This window comes from Suncus etruscus, chromosome 4 (genome assembly GCF_024139225.1).
Source record: "Suncus etruscus isolate mSunEtr1 chromosome 4, mSunEtr1.pri.cur, whole genome shotgun sequence".
NCBI lineage: Eukaryota > Metazoa > Chordata > Mammalia > Eulipotyphla > Soricidae > Suncus > Suncus etruscus.
This window is the reverse complement of record NC_064851.1, coordinates 79,666,777-79,688,879: the sequence shown is the minus strand read 5'-3', so window position 1 is coordinate 79,688,879 and position 22,103 is coordinate 79,666,777. Positions and strand designations below refer to the sequence as shown.

The window sequence follows — 22,103 nt, the reverse complement described above, 5'->3', positions numbered from 1 at the left end:
AAAGCAAAAAAAAAAATTCGAAAATGATATTCTTTGCCTAATTTTCTTAGTCCAGTCATATCATTTTTCTAAAAAAGCACTTCCAAATTCAAGAGACAGAAAAAAGAAGTAAGGTCAAAGGTGACAAATCAGAAAGGAGAGAATCTGTAAACATCTTTTTAATATGAGTTGTGATAAGAGATTCAGAAAGATGAAGGCAGCTTTCTCAAATATCTAAAGCGCTATTGCAGAGAAGAGGAATGAAATGCATTTTGCCTTAATCCAAGGCAACATCATGACAGCCACAGATGGCTAGTGCCCACCTGTATCAGGTGTTCCAATAGGCACTCGGGTGTGATGTTGAAGGAGAGGGACACATATCCTCAGCTCATAAAATGGGGAAACTCAAAGAAGTGAGATCACTGTCCAAAAGTCACAAATGTAAGCTGTGACTGGCCTAGGAGTCACATCACAGCTTTTCTAGGATTCAAGACTATGTCACACTTGTTTTCTACTTCTTTATGTTGTTATGTCACTCTTGTTTTCTACTTCTTTATGTTATGTTACTATTGTTTTCTACTTCTTTATGTTGTATCTCAATGCCTATGTTCTGTTTCAAAGACGGAATTTATTCCAAGTGACAAATTATCATCAGTGGCAGGAAAATTTCAACTTCTCAGAGTGAGAGGTTAACTTTAGTCCTCTGACAACAGAGGAAGCTTCCTCCTGCAGTCTTGAGCTCCCTAGCCAAGGGGCACCCCAGCGAAGGGTAAGTACATAAATATAAGTATATGTATATAAGTATATATATTAACCCAATGTGAACAGGTTTGCAGAACCAATTTTTGGTCAAGCGACATATTCATAAACGAACAATCAAAACTAGAGTTTACTGTACTTAGTAGCATACCGTGCAGAACTCGTCATGGCCAAGCAAAAAGTGTCATCAAAACAACTCAATTCATACGGTCTAAAGAACTCATTGTGGATATCAATCTCTTCTTCATATTTATGGAATTTCTTCACCACCAATCTCTTTAAGTTTGCAGCACAGATAACTACGAGAGAGAATGCATGTTATACTTTCAATCCTTCAAGAAAATTTAGCAAACAGCTGCATCTTTTCAACACTTCACAGAGAGCACAGTGGCATGGTTCATACCTTACTCTGGGAAGCTGCATACTTAGAAAAGATATGGACACACAATGGTGACAAGCTCAAAGGAAACTGGGGTGTCTTTGAAAAGTTGGGGGTAGCTGCATGGGTCACATTAGCACTTTACTGTTTTCTTTACTCTCTTGCTCTAAAATAAATACTATGCATCTTTGATTAAAAAAAAAAACAACACCCGGCCATGTGACTAAATTTCCTTTTTATTTCAGATTCCATTAATTAAACAAATAAAGTCATTCCTTTTTTCCCTGAACAAGCAGACCTTCTTAACAAATTGAACTTCAAGGTTACAAATACTTTCCTAAGTTGAATTCATCACTTACTATACTAACAATCATTTGCAATCTTCCAAAGGGATAGTTAACCACAGCCAGCTCTCACCTGATGGAGTTCAGACTAGCAATAGATCTCATTAAGCACCCTTTTCCAAAGTAAAACATTGGGTGGTTCAATGCCAGCAAGATCAATAATGGAGTTGGAACCAAACTAAAATACAAGGTGATACAGGAGCAAAAGAGATAGTACAATTCATTCTTGTCATGTGATTTGGTATTCGAGAGACATTGTGAACTGCCTCTGCTCTGCTGTGTGCTGGTTGGTACTGAACCACCTCACCCAGAACATTCCCTGAGGTCATGTTATCATAGGTAAACTGCACCCTGCCCACAAAGAAAGGAGCCTGTGAACTGCCTCTGCTCTGCTGTGTGCTGGCCTTGAACCGCCCCACCCAAATCATTCCCTGAAGACAAGTCATCATAGGTGAGCTGTCCCTACCCACAAAGGGCAGGGTCAGAGGAATGCAGTCATTCTGCTTCACTGCAATGCACATCTAGTCAATAAACCCCAGCACAACATGAAGAAAAAAAAACAGATTACAAGCATGACAAAAGGGAAACAACTTAGGCCAACATCATGCATAGAGAATGATGGCAACTCTGAAGATCCAAAAACTGCCAACCACTTATTTAGCCTCTCAGAAAAGGAGTTTAGAGAAGAAATATGGAGGATGGACTGTGGAGTCAGTAGACAACAGGGCTGTGGAGTCAGTAAATATGTGCTCCAACTCCAACTCTGACTCCTCAGTTTTTTTATACTTCCGACTCCAACTCCAACTTCAGGTACCCAAAGTTTCCTCCAATTTCGACTCCTCGACTCTTGACTCCGTAGTTCTATAATAGAACTCAAAGAAAGCATGGATCGAGCTGAACAAACTACAAATATGAGTCAAGAAGATAGAAAAATATAAATAAAAAACTATAAGCTGAAATAACAAGACTAAAAAACTTATTAGGCAAAATAAAAACGTCACTGGAAAGTAACTCCAACAGAATAATAGCAGCTGAAGACTGAATCAGTGAGATGAATAATGAAATGCATAACAACTCCATCCAACAGAAGATGATTGTAAATGAGCCATAAAGCAAACGACCAAACAATGGAAAAAATAAAGTAATGAAAATACATCAAATTTCGGGGCTGGCGAGGTGGTGCTAGAGGTATGGTGTCTGCTTTGCAAGCGTTAACCAAGGAAAGGACCACAGTTCGATCTGCCGGCATCCCATATGGTCCCCCCAAGCCAGGGGCAATTTCTGTGCGCTTAGCCAGGAGTAACCCCTGAGCATCAAACGGATGCTCAAAAAAGAAAATACAAAAATTGAAGTGTTTGATAAACTCAACAGAAACAACATAAGGATCATTGGAGTCCCAGAGACCAAGGAAGAAAATCCCCAAGAATCAAGAGTCAAGGACATCATTGCAGAGAAACTTCCAGAAGCTAAAGCTGAAGCTAAAGTCTGCATGTAACCAAATCCTTCATGCCGGAAGAATACCAGATAAAAGAAACCTAAAAGAAAAGCACCACAAAACACATCACAATGACAAATCCCTCTGAAAGGGATAGGATATTGAAAGCAGCAAGATCGAAAAGGGAAATTACATTCAAAGGAGCATACTTAAGATTTACAGCAGACCTGTCACAAGAAACCCTCAAGTCCAAAAAGCATTAGTAGGAGATAGTGACAACTCAATTAAATAAATGCTTTGCCTAGAATACTGTACCTAGCCAGACTCATGTTCAGGTTTGAAGGAAGTATAAATAGCTTTATGGATAACAACAGATCAGAAACTTTACAGATTCAAAACCAGCCTTGAAAGAAAAACTTAAAGTCTACTTTTAGATGAGAAAGACTAACAGACACACCAAAGTCCTACATAAAGATGACACTAAATCCCATGACAATTATCTCTCTCACATAAATGGACTAAATGCACCAGATAAGAGACACAGAATGGCAAAATGGAACAAAGGAGGGAGATATGGGATGCATGCTGGGAACAAAGGTGAAGGGAGGACAACACTGGAGGTAGGAATGCCCCTGATTCAATGTCACTATGTACCTAAATATTACTGTGAAAGATCTGTAATCCACTTTGGTCAAAATAAAAATTATTTAAAAACCAAAAAACCAAAAAAACAATCCTATTTAGGGGCCTGAGAGATAGCACAGTAGTAGGGTGTTTGCCTTAGACGCAAAAGGACATTGATTCAAACCCCAGCACCCCATATGGTACCCCGAGCATGCCAGGAGTGATTTCTGAGAGTAAAGCCAGGAGTAACCCCTGAGCACTGCTGGGTGTGACCCAAAAAACAAAAAACAAAAAAAACAATCCCATTCAAATTAGTGCCACACATATTAAATACCTTGGAGTCAACTTAACTAAAGAGGTGAAGGACCTGTACAAAGACAACTACAAAATTTTGCTTCAAGAAATAAAAAAGGACACAAGGAAATGGAGACACATACCCTGCTCATGAATTGGAAGGATTAACATCATTAAAATGGCAATACTTCCCAAAGCATCATACAGATTTAATGCAATTTTCTAAGGATACCCATGACATTCTTGAAAGTAATGAATCAAACACTTCTGAAATTCATTTGGAACAATAAACCCTCAAATAGCTAAAGCAACCCTTAGGAAACAGAAGATGGGAGCATCACTTTCCCCAACTTTAAATTGCACTATAAAGCAATAGTCATTAAAACATCATGGTATTGGAATAAAGGTTGACCCTCAGATCAATGGGATAGACTCAAGTATTCAGAGAGTGTTATCCAGATATATAATCAAGTAACTTTTGATAAAGCAGCAATAAGTGCAAAATAAAATAAGCAGAGCCTCTTTAACAAGTGGTGCTGGGACAACTGGTCAGCCATATGCAAAAAAGGGAACTTGGACTTCCATATAACACCATGCACAAAGGTCAAATCCAAATGCATTAAGACTTTTATATCAGATCCAAAACCATAAGGTATATAGAACAATATGTAAGTAAAACACTCCTTGACACTGAGACTAAAGGCATCTTTAAGGAGGAAATTTCACTTTCCATCAAGTGGAAGCAGAGATAAATAAATGGGACTATATTAAGCTGAGAAGCCTCCTCACTTCAAAGGAATAGTGACTAGGATACAAAGGCTACCCTCATAATGGGAGGGACTATTCACCCAATACACATCAGATAAGGGGGTAGGTAATATCTAAGATATACAAGGTACTGACAGAACTTAACAAAAAAAAATCTAGTCCCATCAAAATAAGGAGGAAAAGAAATGAACAGACACTTCCTCAAAGAATGGCAAAAAACCTAAAAAATAATGCTCCAAGTCGTTAATCATCAGGGAGATGCAAATCAAAACAACATTGAGGTATCATATCATTCCACAGAGATTGGCACACATTACAAAGAACAAGAACAATCAGTGCTGGTGGGGATGTGGGGAGAAAGGAACTCTCATTCACTGCTGATGGGAATGCTGTCTAGTCCAGCCTTTATGGAAAATATTATGGAGATTCCTAAAAAAACTGAAGATTGAGCTCCCATATGATACAGCTATACTACTCATAGGGATATACCCTAGAAATATAAAAACACAAAAAATTCCTTCTGCACACCTATATTCATTGCAGCTCTATTTAAAATAGCAAGAATCTGCAAACAACCCAGATGCCTGACAACAGATGAGTGGCTAAAGAAACTGTGGTACAGATACACAATGGAATACTATGCATCCATCAGGAAAAATAAAGTCATGAAATTTTCCTATCCATGTATGGACATGGAAACTATTATGCAGAGTGAGAGACAGACACAGAATAGTTTCACTCATCTATGGAATTTAAGAAAATAAAAGACATTATTGTAATAATACCCAGAGACAATAGAGATGAGGGCTGGAAATACCAGCCCATGATATGAAGCTTGCCACAAAGAGTGGTATGTATAGTTAGAGAAATAACTATACTAACAACTATCATGACAATGGTAATGAGTGAGAGAAATAGAATGCCTGTCTCAAATACAGTGAGGGGTTGGTGGAGGTGAGTAATGGGGGTCATTGGTGGTGGTAAAGGGGGGGTGTTCTTTTCTATAATGAAACCCAACAACAAACATGTTTGTAATAATGTTCCTTAAATAAAGATATAGAAAATAAAGAGAAAAAAAAGAAAAGATATATAAAAATATAATATAATATAAATATAATGTATTATACATGACATAATATATATAATATATTATATAATATATAATATAAATATTAAAATATATAAAATATATAAAAAATAAAGGAGTTGAGGCATCTTGTTCTATAAGGCACCATATACCATCCCTTAAAATCAGACAGGAGTGATCTCTGAATACAAAGCCAGGATTAAGCACTGAATGCTGCCAGGTTGGGCCCCACATCAAAACACAAACAGATAAAATTGGATAGCTGAAACTTAAAAACATCATTTCAATATAGTGCACACTGGAGAGGAATTTTAAATTTCTATTTCCATTCTCTGTCGATGCTGTAATGCCCATGCTCGGTTGTGGTGCTCAAATATTTCATAATGGTATTTCTTGGGGCTCACACATTGGGCTGAGCTCATACCTCACCAAACTATAGTGCACACACATTCTGGCTGTAGTACTGGTCAGGAGTCATTGTGCTTCTTTTTTTTTTTTTCTTTTTTTTTCTCTTTATTTGAATATCTTGATTACATAAATGATTGTGATAAGGTTTCAATCATATAAAGAACACCCCTCTTCACCAGTGCAACATTCCCGCCACCAAAGTCCCAAATCTCCCTCCATCCCACCCCACCCCCACCTGTATTCCAGACAGGCTTTCCAGTTCCCTCATTCATTCACTTGATTATGGTAGTTCTCAGTGTAGTTATTTCTATAACTGTGCTCACCACTCTTTGTGGTGAGCTTCATGGAGTGAGCTGGTGTTCCAGCTCTCCTCTAATTGTCTCTGAGGATTGTTACAAAAATGACTTTTATTTTTCTTAAAACCCATAGATGAGTGAGACTATTCTGCGTCTCTCTCTCTCTCCCTCTGACTTATTTCACTGAGCATGATAGATTCCATGTACATCCATGTATAGGAAAGTTTCATGACTTCATCTCTCCTGACGGCTGCATAATATTCCATTGTGTATATGTACCACAGTTTCTTTAGCCATTCGTCTGTTGAAGGGCATCTTGGTTGTTTCCAGAGCCTGGCTATTGTGAATAGTGTGCAATAAATATAGGTGTGAGGAAGGGGTTTTTGTATTGTATTCTTGTGTTCCTAGGGTATATCCCTAGGGGTGGAATAGGTGGGTCGAATGGGAGCTCAATTTCCAGATTTTGAAGGAACTTCCATATCGCTTTCCATAGAGGCTGTACTAGACAGCATTCCCACCAGCAGTGGATAAGAGTTCCTTTCTCTCCACATCCCCGTGATGTGTGCCAATCTCTGCGGTGTTAGGTGGTATCTCATCATTGTTTTGATTTACATCTCTCTGATGATTAGTGATGTGGAGCATTTTTTCATGTGTCTTTTGGCCATTTGTATTTCTTTTTTATCAAAGTGTCTGTTCATTTCTTCTCCCCATTTTTTGATGGGATTAGTTGTTTTTTTTTTGTAAAGTTCTGTCAGTGCCCTGTATATTTTGGATATTAGCCCCTTCTCTGAAGAATGTTGGGTGAATAGTTTCTCCCACTCAGTGGTGACTCTTGTATCCTGGGCACTATTTCTTTTGAGGTGCAGAAGCTTCTCAGTTTAATGTATTCCCATCTGTTAATCTCTGCTTCCACTTGTTTGGAAAGTGCAGTTTCCTCCTTGAAGATACCTTTAGTCTCAATGTCATGGAGTGTTTTACCGACGTGTTGTTCTATATACCTTATGGTATCTGGTCTGATATCAAGGTCTTTAATCCATTTGGATTTTACCTTCGTACATGATGTTAACTGGGGGTCTATGTTCGCTTTTTTGCAAGTGGCTAACCAGTTCTGCCAGCACCACTTGTTGAAGAGATTTTCCCTGCTCCACTTAGGATTTCTTGCTCCTTTGTCAAGAATTAGGTAATTGTATGCCTGGGGAATGTTCTCTGAGAACTCAAGCCTATTCCACTGATCTGAGGGTCTGTCTTTATTCCAATACCATGCTGTTTTAATAACTATTGCTTTGTAGTACAGTTTAAAGTTGGGGAAAGTAATGCCTCCCATTTTCCTTTTCCCTAGGAGTGCTTTAGCTATTCGAGGATGTTTATTGTTCCAGATGAACTTCATAAGTGTTTGATCCACTTCTTTGAAGAATGTCATGGGTATTTTTAAGGGGATCGCATTAAATCTGTATAATGCTTTGGGGAGTATTGCCATTTTAATGATGTTAATCCTGCCAAGCCATGAGCAGGGTAAGTGTTTCCATTTCCGTGTGTCCTCTCTTATTTCTTGGAGCAGGGCTTTATAGTTTTCTTTGTATAGGTCCTTCACGTCTTTGGTTAAATTGACTCCAAGATATTTGAGTTTGTGTGGCACTATTGTGAATGGGATTGTCTTCCTGACTTCCATCTCTTCCCTATTATTATTGGTGTATAAAAAGGCCATTGATTTCTGTAGGTTGATTTTGTAGCCTGCCACCTTGCTATATGAATCTATTGTTTCTAGAAGCTTTTTGGTGAGTCTTTAGGGTTTTCTAAGTAGAGTATCATGTCATCTGCAAACAATGAGAGCTTGACTTCTTCCTTTCCTATCTGAATTCCCTTGATATCTTTGTCTTGCCTGATCGCTATAGCAAGCATCTTTGGTTTGGGGGTCATACCTAGTAATACAAAAAGGCTACTCCCAGCACTGTTCTTGGAGTTTGTTCTGACAATGTTCAAGGGACGATGGAATTAAACCCAGGGTTGGCTGCATGCAAAGCAAACACCTAAACCACAGAACTCACTCTGGTCCTGTACAGCTCTCTTTAGTTTGCTGTCAGGCTCACTAACACCTGACTGACTGCTGGGGATGACAGACAGCAAAGTGGCCAAGTATCTTAATCATATGGTGGCACTGTGGGCACATTCATAAATCCCACTGCCAGGAAAGGCACTTTACCTATCTCCCAGCACCTGAGAGGGAATTTTAATGTAAAATCTCTTTTTACATTCTTGTTTTTTTGTTTGTTTGTTTTTTAGGCCATACCCGTTTGATGCTCAAGGGTTACTCCTGGCTAAGCGCTCAGAAATTGCCCCTGGCTTGGGGGACCCATATGGGACGCCGGGGGATCAAACCGTGGTCGCGGTCCTTCCTTGGCTAGCGCTTGCAAGGCAGACACCTTACCTCTAGCGCCACCTCACTGGCTCCTCTTTTTACATTCTTACTGATAAAATTAAATTTTAGTGACTAAAATACACTTTGCTCCTGTAACTTTCCGTCACTAGTGCTTAGATAAAGATTTTATTTGTTGTGAATGATATCTGAGCAGAGTCAGAAGTAATCCCTGAGCATTGCTGGTATGGCACCAAAACAACAACAACAAAAACTAAGATATCACAATCCTCTGTCTAATATAGCAGCAATGTAACATTGCATTTAAAAAATTTTAAAAAAATTATATGAAAAATATATAATGCTTTAAATTCATACAATTCCAGAGTATAACAAAATGCAAGGTGAAAACACATTATGCTTACCTTCATCATAAGGCAGTGGTAAATATTTTATTACTTCTGGTGTCCACCAGTGAGTGTAACTGTAAAATAAAATTAAAATTATATGTAAATGCTGGTTTTCTGTAGGTCACTATATAAAACAGGTTATATGTGATATAGTTTTAAGATGCTGCCTCACCTTCAATGATAATTGTTCTTCCTCTTTTAAACATGCTTGTGGAGCTCTGGGCACAGCATGTGATTAGCCTAATTCCCTTTCCAACCCCTCCTTGTTTCTACAAAATGCCATGAATACATCTGAGAGTCAAGATGTTTTTGATGTTATTTTCTTTCAGTTAAAAAAAAAGCTGAGAGCACCACACCAGAGTCCAAGCTTCAGTTTCCTTTTTATCCAGGGACTCCCACCTGATGAACAGCAGGACTTAAAACAAATCCCATCGTCAGTTTTTTTTGCATGAGGTTGCCATTTGTGTTTTTCCTTTCCTATTTTTTCTTCTCTGCTCTATGTGTGTGTCATTAAATTGAGTAAGCAAAAATCATTAAAACATAAATTGAACAGTCCTAAAGGTAAGATCCCTTAGAAAACAGTGTGGGATTTTATCACCTCTGACCTTAATATTCATAATCCATATGGAGGACCACCAGAGATTTTGAGTATCTAAATTCTCCCTAGAAGATCCAAAGCAGAGAATCCAAAAGAACCCTAAATTGTTTTCTTCCTAAAAACTGAATTAACTCTAAATGAAATTCTGAGGAAATGGATATGTAGGGAAAAAAATTATTGACATAAAAGCAAAGGAGGAGAACATGTTGAGATGGAATATCCAAAATGTTTCTAAAGAAAATTTTTCAAAGGTTCATTTAAAAAAAAAGCTTAGGCTGAAAATGCTGAAAAGAATTTTACTTTTGTACTTTTGTTTTTTTGACTCATACCTGGATATCTGGGTTGAAGAGAATTTAAATAAATAAAAGACTCTATAAAATAAAATGTTGAGTTGGTAAAGATAGTACAGTGGGTAGGGCTCTTGCTTTACATTTGGCTAACCTGGGTTCAATCCTAGCACCTGATAGGTTCCCTAAACACTGCCAGGAGTGATTTCTGAGTACAGAGTCAGGAATCACCCCTGAACAGTGCTAGATGTGGCTATCCCTCTAAAATGTTTTATTTTATTTTATTTTTTGGTTTTTGGGCCACACCCGGTGGTGCTCAGGGGTTACTCCTGGCTGTCTGCTCAGAAATAGCTCCTGGCAGGCATGGGGGACCCTATGGGACACTGGGATTCGAACCAACCACCTTTGGTCCTGGATTGGCTGCTTGCAAGGCAAAGGCCGCTGTACTATCTCTCCGGGCCCAAATGTTTTATTTATTTATTTAAATCTTTTTGGTTTTTTTGGGTCACACCCAGCAGCGCTCAGGGGTTACTCCTGGCTCTACGGTCAGAAATCGCTGCTGGCAGGCTCAGGGGACCATATGGGATGCCAGGATTCGAACCACTGACCTTCTGCATGCAAGGCAAACGCTTTACCTCCATGCTACCTCTCCAGCCCCTAAAATGTTTTAATTATGAAAATAATTTAATGAGTTAAACTAAATAATAAATTAAATTATGAAAATAATTTAATCAACTAAAATTGAAAATAAAATGCTGACATTACAATATTGAAAATATCCTAATATGAAGAAAAAGGAGATCTAAACGAAAGGGGCAACACAGTGTATTCTACTTATCAACTCTCCTAAGTAAGAAATCACAATCCAGAAAGAACAACAGGAAGATGAAGTTTAAGTGCTAGGCTAACAGCAAAGGCTCTTGAAGTTTGGTTGGAGGTTGAACTTGTGTTTCAGAATAGTGCTTTCCAAAGGGAATGCGTATGTGCTTGGTGATCTTGCTGAAAGACAGACTGATTCAGTGATAGAGCCTGAAAGTCTGTATTTAGGGCAAGATCCTAAATGATGCCAAAAAGGATAATCCTCAGATTATTATGGATCGTAAAGGTCTAGTATGAAAAAAAAAAGAATAAAAGAGAAGCCTGCTTCTGATATAGAATTAATTCAGTTTTTTTAAACATATTAACACCTGCTGTGTCAGATGTTACTCTTTGTAGTAGATATGTCACATAGGAAAGACAGACAAATAGTGTTACTTAATTTCAGTATTGTTTCTTTCTTTTTTGGTTTCGATTTTGTGTTTTGGGGCCACACCTGGTGGCACTTGAGCATAACTCCTGTCTCTGTAATTATAAATCACTCCTGGCAGACCCGGTGGACCAAATGGGATGCCAGGGATCAAACTAGGTCGGCCTCATGCAAGGAAATGCCCTACCTGCTGTGCTATCACGACAGTCCCTAATGTTTCTATTTTTACCAATCATGACACCTCTGCATTCTACCCTATTGGAGCCATCAGTTTTAATCAATGAGCAGGTGATAACATCTAAAGAAGCTATAAACTACAGAGAATAATTCCTATAGGGGATACATATATTTAACTACCTGCTTTGGATGCCAGCAAAATATGTATGAACTTGACAAGAGTGTTCCAGGAAGAATGACAAAAATGGTACTGATAAGACATGAGGAGTTCAAATGGACAGACAAGAAGCTTAAGAGTTAACATTATGATGGCCACACTGGAAACAGCTAATGCAGTCTTATACCTAATAATAAAAATAATATGGAGGATAAGAGGAATGTCCCCAAGGTCTCTCATTAATTGGCACAATTTGCATTGAACTTTATTACTGGGTCTCTAGCAATCCAAATATCCGTTGAAGAAGTTGACTCCCAACTATTTTATTGCACTGTAATCCTACAAAACTCATTATAATCTAATTAAAAAATTAGGGGTCACCCATTTCTCAACTTTGAGTATGTAATTTCATAATTCCTTTTTATAACTTTACTGAGGAACCTTTGATTTTCTCTCCTCTAAAGAAGTCTGCATTCTCGAATTATTGAATGATTGAATCTTCTCTCTCCTGCCTCATATTATCTTACTAAAATAATATGGGTCCAAATAATGATATAATGGACATTGGCATTGTTTAGAAGGCTTACAGGAATATTGTGAATGTAAGAGATGTGAAACCACAATGATTAAAAGGAACAGAGGAAGAAGGTAGGGCTACTTAAGATGTGAGGAGAGGGACTGGGAAGGTGGCGCTAGAGGTAAGGTGTCTGCCTTGCAAGCGCCTGCGTAGGATGGACCGCAGTTCGATCCCCCGGCGTCCCATATGGTCCCCCCAAGCCAGGAGCAACTTCTGAGTGCATAGCCAGGAGTAACCCCTGAGCATCAAATGGGTGTGGCCCCAACCCCCCCCCAAAAAAAAGATGTGAGGAGAGATTTTTTTTGAATGCGTAACTTCATATTTAAATATTAAAAAATATTTATGCCCAAAGGATGTAAACTTTACTGAGAAAGGTAATACTAATGTCTTTTAGACTTTGTATTTGCTCATCATTGATATGATCTCATCTGGGTTTTATAAAAACTACCAAGTTACATACTAGAATTAACCCCATTTGACTGCTGCAGATAGTAACAATGTTCCATCTGTTAAATGGCTTGTTATGAATATGCAAGTGCTAAGTGAAGGTTGTCAGTCTCTCCAAAGTTGGCTGCTTCATTCTGGGTCAGCCTTAGTACTAAGACTTTCCCATATATTTTCTCATTAAGTCCTCAAAATAACTCTCTGAGATTTGCATAGTTACCTTCATCTTAGAGGTGAGAAAACTAGATATCTAGAAGGCAAGTAATTGGGGCTAAGGTCGCAAACTTGCAGATTCCTATTTGGCTCTACTAAATTCTAGAGGACTAAGGCAGTACCCTAGTACTGCTTCTGGTTAAACAGTTCAGTTCTTCCTTGAATAACATTGATTTGCCTTTTAAGAAAATAACTAGCATAGGAGAATGGTACTGGAAAGATCAAAACAATACAATGGCATTTAGTTAAAAGCCTGTATAAGTACTAATTATGAGCAACATCAATGTATCATACAATGTATCATACTATGAAACCATTTTTGGAATTTTGATATTCTGGAAGGAAAATAAAAACCCAAACTAGAAGATTAAATCAACTGAACAGGCCATCTTATCTTTTATATTAAATCACTATGCTATTTTCAGAGACAGGCTTGTAGCCTGTCTATTTATCATTAATTTAAATTAATTAATTCTTAATTTAATTAGTTGAATACTCTCAATCAATAGATATTATCTATTATTATTTTCTTTTTTGAAAAACAAAGAGAATATAAGAGCAGTTTTCTTTATTTCTACATATAAACTACCAAACCTTAGTATTGTTTGCTTCAGTTGTATAACTTAAGGTTAAGAAAAGATTTAACTTAAGAGTTGTCCAATACCAGTTCACTTTTGCAATAAGAGAATGTTATTTATTGTTCCCAAGTGATACCTTAATAACCTAATTCTTTAAAGTGATATAAAATCTCATAAAATCAATCCCACTTACCTATAGCAAATATACTTCCCAAAGAAATCTCTTCTCAAATAAATATAACTAGCTCACATTATTTTGCTGCTCAGTGAAAATTACAAAAGTAACCACTTATTTATATTACATTTAATATAAAAGATAGCAGTAAATAGTAAATTTACAGGTAAAGTAAGCTCAAGTACTAAGTTGATCATTCCAATAAGATGAACTTTTAAGAACAAACCTGAGAAACTTATGAACTCTGATACATTTTAAGTATTCCCAAAGTAACAAAAGATCTAGTGACAGCTCTAACATCAGCCCTTGTTAATCTGTCTTTGTTCGTGATCTTAACAAGAAAATAGCACAGACTAGCCATAATAATGGCAGTGCTTGAGAAGCATATGTCCACAAAATTAGGACTCTATTCAACTGAGGCTACAAGAGAAGGGCAGAGTGGGAAAACTTGACCTTTAAATGAAGCAGGCTTGGAACATCATTATGGAGGAAATTTTACTTCTATGACAATATTGATCATATTAGCACATGACTTCTTAATTAAAAACACTAAAGAGGGCCAGAGAAATAATAGGGTACTTATCTTCAATTTGGCTGACCCAAGTTGGATCATCAATATCCATTTGGTCCCACACACCCTACTAGGAGCAGTGCTGCCTCAGCCCAGAGCCAGGAATAAGTGAGCACACCAGGTATGGACCTCAAACTAAAACCAACCAAATAAACAAACAAACAAAAACACTAATGAGAGGGGTGGAGAGATAGCTCAAGGGGCTAGAGTACATATTTGACATGCACAGGATGATATATACATCACCGGATTTAGCCCTGATAGCCCCTAACACTGCTGGGAGAGCTTCTCGCAGAAAAATAAACAAAAACATTAAGACGCTTTTTCCTTATATCCTCACAATGACTGTGAATTGTGCTCTTTAGACAGAGCAAATGAGGCTTAGAGAGAATAAATAATGAGTATAATAAAACCCCAGAGATTCCAATTCATATCAACCTTGAGGTTCCCATTTTAGAAACTCCTGTTTAAACACCTCAAATGAACAATCCACTTCTTGGAAATCCAATTTAAGACTATAAAAATGAACTGTTTTAGTGACAGACTCTAGAAAGATATTGAGAGTGGGTGAGGAAATACTATGGTATCTGCCACTAGGGTCGTTGTGCCTGTTTCCTTCTTTATCAGTTTCCCTGGGAATTGGTTGTGCTCCTGGAGAAAGAAAACTGTAATTCCAAAGTCATTCTGCATCGATGCCTCCTTGAAAAACAAGAATTCACTTCTTAAGCCTTTTCTTAGGAACTGTGGGATGATTCCCAACAAGGGTGCTTAGGAGGTCAGGTGACTCCACTAATGATTCTTGGCTAACTGGGCCAGCAGTTCAATGCAAAGGCCAGAAAATGTGGCTCTGATTAGGCTGTGCAGACTGGAGACACCAGACCCATTTCAGCAATACTCAGGAAACTGTGTGGTGTCAGGCCTCGGGCTAGAAACTCACTCTAATTACTGTAATCTCTTCTGATCCCATCCCCTTAAATCTTGCTGAAGTTGGTAGGAAGCCTTTAAAAATGGTTCCTAGAAATATGGTGATGGGATGGTAAAAAGTTGTGATGTGTTGTTTTAGTGAAGTTACAAATAACCTTCCATGATGAAATTCTGAAACTTTATACAAAACATGTGCTAACAACAGTGTTCCTGAACAACTAACACATCAAACTTTCTCAATTCTTCACAATGAACTTTTTAGTTAAGACGAACTACATCAGTCTATGTGGTTATTTAGAGTTTTTTTTTCCCAAGTGCATTTCAAAATAATATCAAATCTAACATAAACTGAAAAAAAATATACCTCCTTCTTGTTGTGAGAAGCCTCATAGTATTTTTATGATGTAAATAAAAGTCAGTTGGGAGTTCCCAGAGATGAGGTTTTCCTTCGGTGGGATGGAATACTCCTAGGAAGAGATTGATGGAGTCTTGTCTGTCAGCATCTAAAATCCAAAACATGCATGTTATGAAATTAATTGTTGATATATACAATGGGGGAGAATGCTTTCTCAGGAGGATACAACTAATTTCACAGGATGCATCTTGAAAATATTAGCATATATATACATGCACAAAACCAAAAGCAGTAACCAAGAGTTTGAGTTAGATAAAAATCTTGCTTCAAAATATTTCCTTTTGGGGCCAGAAAAATAGTACATCAGGTAGGGTACTTGCCTTGCAAGCAACAGACCTGGGTTCAATCCTTGGTATCCCATATGGTCCTTGAGCACTAACAAGAGTAATTCCTCAGCACAGAGTCAAGAATAACTCTAATGCCTGAGCATCATTGGTTGTGTACCCCTCAAAAAAAAAAAAAAGAAAAAGAAAAAGAAAAAGAAAAGAAAAATGTACTTGCCCTATGTCTCTCATATTCAAAAGGGAAGTAAATATAACACTGCTTCTTAAAATATATTTTTGAGTATATTGGCTCTAAAATCAGGTATCAGTCCTGGCAGTGCTCAAAGTAGCCAGGGATTAAATGCCAGGGATTAAACTTCAGGCAGCCACATGCATAAGGAGAGTCTTGCCCAGAGTACTATCTCTGAAACCCCTGCTTCTTAAATTTTGAGATGCATAAAACTACTTTAAAATTGTCATGATAATTGGAATTAATTTTGGGTATAATACACATCCTTATCAGTTCAACTGAAACAAACACATTTTTATTTTACTGCAAATGCAAGCACAAACAACAGAGACAAATAAAACAACCAATTTTCATATACACATGTAGTTTCCACTTTTCATTCTATCAAGACACTGTTCATTTCTTTGACAAGGCAATGATTGCAATGGGCTCTATGGTCCTCAGCATGGGCCTGGTCCATTCCCTTTTGTGTTTGATCATGAAGACAGAGTGGGCTCAGGGCTAGTAACCTCTTTCTCATCATCCAATCACACAGAAATTGCCTTTTGAAAATATACTGCAAGCTAACAAAGCTGACTATGTTGCATTTTCTCTTCCTTGTCCTAATTACAGTTAGGGAGAAATAATGATAAACCCTGAAATGTATTCCCAAATCATTCTTTTCATTTTTTGTTCTCTCTTTGTTCACAGTTTTCATTCTTCCCTCTCACTAATTCCTTTCCATTCTTGCCTGTAAGTCCTGTGTGTTCAAGTTTGTGGTGGGCATCTCACTCCCAATAATAAGCACCTTTTGTCAATGAGCATTGAGCTAAAAATGATAGCACCATAAAATGACTGGTTTTGAGATGAAATAATATTATCAAATCATTATCTTCCAACTGTTACCATGAATACAAACATACCTGAAATCAGTGGCATTGCTCTCATTGGGCTATGTGGTCATTTCAGCAAAAGCAATAAATGAATTCCAGTTATGAGTAGTTTGGCAGGAAACATTCCATTTAAATAGCTCCTACCTTTCAGGCTAAATGTAATATATATAAAGGACATAACTATTCAGGGAACTTTTGCCTTTTGTTGATGAAATCATTAAGCATCAAATGATACAGGAATTACCTCCCTAGTATGCACTCTCTCTACAATACAAAAGTAAACATACTACTCTTATTGTAATTACATTATGCTTCCTGAATAGCCTTAATAGCACTTAATAATTCATACCATTCAGTATCTCGAAATATCCTAATATTATGTGGAGAAGCTTTCTACTTTCAATCATGCTTGTAAAGGAGTTATTTCATCATTTAAACCTAATAGCTGCTTCCTTCAATTTTCAGTAAGTATTATAAAGAATGATCTCATAAGATGTAAGAAAAACACATAAAGGATATTCTGGGACTAGTAGAGTGGAAGGGTGCTTGCCTTGTACACAGTTGACCCAGGCTCAATACCTGGCATCCCATACGGTATAACCTGAGCCATTAAGAGTGAACACTAGCCAGTAGTTAAGTCCTGAGCACCATTGGTGTGTGCTTCTCCCCTCAAAAAGAATATTCACTCAAAGGGCCCTAGCAAAGGTTTCTTGGATGTACTGCTATTGTTATAATTTGAAATATATTTGATATTTGCAATTATATAGTAAACTCAGACTATAAAGTGAGCCCTAAGTAATCTTAGTCAGAGATGCAGTTTTATAATTAATATATATATATATATATATAGCTCTCTATCCCCCCAAAACTGGATACACATTCTTCTCCAATGCACATGGGTCATCCTCTAAAATAAATCAATTGCTAAAGCATAAAATATACCTCCATAAAATAAAAAGGATATAAATTGTACAAACCATTGTCTCAAATCTAAAGGCGCTGAAATTAGAAGTGAATAATAAACACAGAGAGGAAAAATTATAACACCTTGAAACTAAACAACTCACTACTGAACAACCAGTGGGTCAGAGATGAAATCAAAGAGAAAACCAAAAGATCCTGGAAACAAATGAGAAGACATAAATTATCAGAATTTGTAGGACGCATCTAAAAAGGAAAATTTATAGCTTTGCAAGCACTCATCAGGAGGGAAAAGGGGCAACATAAAACTTTAATGGCACAACTTCTAAAATTGGTAATTGATCAATAAAATGAACCAAAAATAGGTAGAATGAAGGATATAATAAAGTTTAAAGCAGAAATGAAAAAATTTCAAATCCAAAAAAAGTCTAGGAGAACAATGTAAGCAAGAGTTGGTTCTTTGAAATAATAAACAAGATCAATAAACCACTAGCCAAACTCACAAAGAAAGGTAGAGAAACTAATAAACTGAATTAGAAATCAAAAGGGATGATTACTAGAGATACTAAGACATTTCAAAGGATAATCAGAGACTACTTTGAGAAACTCTATGCCACAAAACAAGAGAACCTGGAAGAAATTGATACATTTTGGACTTTTAAATTTTCTAAATGTGGAACTAAGATGATTTAGCATATTTTAACAGATCCATCACTACTGAGGAAATAAAAATGGTAATAAAGTCTTCCAAAAAAACAAAATCCAGGCCCATTTGTGAGAGTGGTGAGCACAGTTAGAGAAACATCTCCGTTAACAACTACAATGACCATGCAAAAATTCAATGTTACTATCAAACACATGTAAATTAAAGACAGATACTATTTTCTACCTATTAAACTGAGAATAGATCCTCCTGAGAGATACAAGGTATAAGACAAAATGGCTCTTACAGGTCTACAACCACAGTCTAAAAATAGACATCCATGAAAACAAACAATTACATAGAACCTTCAAAGATGTAGGTCTTTCCCAAACTGTAACAAGCTAAACACAAAATGAACTTGTTATACTAGTAGACCGGGGGGCTAAAGGTGAAGGTATGGGATAAATGAGGAGAACTATGGTCGAGGGGGTCAAGATGGGTAGTGGGAATGGCCCTAGTTCACTGTCACTATCTGCCTGAAATACAACTATGAAAGACTTGTAATTCACAATGATCTCAATAAAAATAAAAAAATATGTAAGTCTTTGAGGAACACAGAACACAGTAGTAGGAGACTGGTGACAGAGTTGAGAGATACTCAGATTAGGGATTTAGAAGAGGTAGAAGCAAAATTATGTGAGGAAGGCACGTTTTGAACTGTAGAGATGAAGAGGGTTATATTCAAGCAGGACAAAAAAAGCAGACTCCAGAATGAGGAATAGAAAGGTGGCCTGGGAAGACAGTGGCAGAGGAGAGGGCAGAGAATAGTATTTAAGTCAAATGGGGTTGCACCACACAGGGTCTTATTAACCATGATGAGATGTCTTATTTTAACTGGGAGATGTTAAAGAAGGGAGAGATGTGATCTTATTTAAACTTTGAAAAGATAACTCTGGCTACTGGGGAAAACAAGAAGGGAAGCAGGAAGATGTATCAGGAGATTCTGCAGTGCTTCAGATAAGAGGCAACTGTCATCAATATTGGAGTAGAAACAGCAGGATTTGAGTCATACTTAGAGTCAAAAGATTTGCTATCACAGAGCATTGGGAGAGAGGAGGAGGAAAATAAAATCTGGAGGATAAGTCCTTGGTTTCTAAATTGAAATTAAGAGTGCTGAGGTAGGAGAGGGAAAAAAAACAGGGAGAGAAATAGCTAAAGACATAGTTAAGAGTTTCTCTTTAGAAGAGAAGAAAATTATATACAGTGTATATATGTGTATATATGTATATGTATATATACACACAGTAATTGCATGCCCACATTCTGACAATGGAAATGGTGAAATGAGAGAAGAATGCAGTGTTGATCCACTTTGCAGCAGCTTCTTTTAGCATCTATTGAAAACTACCATCACCACTCAGGAGGCAGCAGATTTGAGGGCACAAGTCTAATGTCTAAGTTAGAGAGATATAAATTTGAGTGTCAAATGCATGATATTTAAAAGCCACCTCAAAGGTAATTTTTTAAAGCAGTATCTAGAAGAGGGTTGAGAAACAATACAGATGAAGTCAATAAGTTGAATTTCAGGAGAGTGTAGGCAAACTTTCTGGAAGGGTAAGAAACTTAGAAGGCAAAAAAGTGACCCTTGGATTGGATAATGTGGGGTTTTGACCAACAGGTTCATGATATAATCTAACAAATATTTGGTGAGAGAAGATACATTGGTAAGAATACCTGGACAGCAGAGGACATGGGAAGAAAACAGATATGGGATAATTGGGTGGGCTGGCTGGTGTAGATGAATACAGGAATAGTGCAATAATAGGAAAGAGGAATGAGATTAAGGACAGAAGGAAAGGTAAGAAAAAAAGGTGTGGCTTTGTGTTGATAGAATGATGCTGTGGAAAGAGAGGAAAAAATGGTCATGAATAGAAAGAACATCTAGTTAGACTAGAAAGTAGGCCAAGTGGTATCCAGAGCACAGAGAGGGGACTGTTGGAGAGGGGGTCAGGACAGTCCAAACACTGTTACAGGAAATGAGATGAAACTATAGTGCAGACAAGGGAAGGCCCTGCACTGGATGAAAGAAAACAAGGGCATCACTCTCAGGGACTTGCTTTGTCCATGAAGTGGAACGCAAGAGCATCAGCCAAGATGGAGCTCTTGATGAAAGAAGACACTATGAAGTGTGATTTAGAAGAGTTGCAGAATTGGAATACCAGATCATGCATTGTTCACTGTTTGAGTATACTTTAGAGAACTGCAATCAGTTTAAGCTGAGAGTTATCATTTTCTCTAGCCACTTTGGTTTTAGAGCAGATTGAGTTTTCAATAAGTAGTGTTATTTTAAGTGCTATAAGAATAAAACCATTTTTTCAACGGTCTTTTTTCTGCTTTAGCTAACTAGCTTATTCACTGGTTTAAAGCTCCCAGTTAGAACGATGGTCTTTGGAAGTCACTTGCATTATTTTGGAGAGTTCAGGCACCTATCACTTACCTGTTGACATTCTTCAGCTGCATCGTAAATAGTCTGTTAGAAAACCCAACTGTAGCTCTTAGACTTTAGAGTATGCTAATGGATGAGATTTCAAGATGGTTCGTGGGGTAGGGCATTTGACTTCCAGTGCAGTTGACCTTGGTTCTATCCCTGGCACCCCATATGGTCCTCAAACCCACTTGGAGCCATCCTCCAAAACAGAGATGGAGTAATCTCTGACATCAGGGGTAGCCCAAAAACAAAACAAAGGACAGTTTAATGAAAGATAAGAAAATATCAATCTCTCTATAAAAACCAACACTATAATTTCCATTATCTTCCTGATTACTCCAAAGGCATTAACTAGAGAAGAACATTCTAGAGTTATCTTGTGAACTTTTATGAAATGGAGAGTTTTAAAAAAATAATCATTATGTAATATCCATTGTAATTTAAAAATAAGTTTTATACCCAGTAGACTATGTTTCTCAAATATTCTGTTTTAGGCTCATCATTCATAAAGAGATTCTTGCCTGAGAGTTCCTCTGCTAGCTGTAGCTGTGTGCATGGCTGTGCTTTGTCTTCCTATTATGAGCATTCAGTTTTCTGAATACCATCTCCCATCTCCTAGGAATATGCCTTTCTTTAATCGGGTTCAGCTACACTCTCATTTTCTGTGGTCTGAAACACATTACTCAGGCCTTAAATCTTAATAGCAACTTGCTTCACTGGGCCAAAGACAAAAAGGACAAGAGTGAATGCCCTTGGCCAGAAGGGGAATTTAAAAACTGTTCCATAGCAATACACCCAGTAGATACATACTCTAACATATGGCCTAAATATTTGTTAAAGGATAAATTGTATCATTGCCTCACCACCACCAAACAAAAGGTATTGAAATTTAAATTCCTGATACCTATTACTATGACCATATTTGGAAATAGAGACTTGGCAGGTATAATCAAACTAAGGTGGACCATAAACCCAATCTGAGTAGTGTGCTTATCAGCAAAGAGAAATACACAGGAGTGTCACAATGATACAGACATGGGAAGGCCATGCTACATCAAAGGAAGATACATAAAGGCAGTAGCAGCAAGTCAAGGATCACAAGTGAAACATGAAGCTAAGACAACTGCTATGTTATTGGTATGTTCATGTTCATTCTTCAACTCCTTGC

At 37.4% G+C, this 22,103-nt stretch overlaps 1 protein-coding gene across 1 annotated transcript in view; it reads right to left on the bottom strand.

Annotated features, from left to right (window-relative positions):
- FIG4 (FIG4 phosphoinositide 5-phosphatase) overlaps positions 1 to 22,103 on the bottom strand; it is a 131,317-nt gene that overhangs the window by 54,163 nt on the left and 55,051 nt on the right. Inside the window, exons 16-18 of the mRNA XM_049771169.1 lie at positions 15,448 to 15,586; positions 9,152 to 9,210; positions 890 to 1,037 (exon numbers count right to left, since the gene is read on the bottom strand). Of these exons, the coding sequence (XP_049627126.1) occupies positions 890 to 1,037; positions 9,152 to 9,210; positions 15,448 to 15,586 (346 nt within the window). The remainder of the gene's footprint in view (positions 1 to 889; positions 1,038 to 9,151; positions 9,211 to 15,447; positions 15,587 to 22,103) is intronic.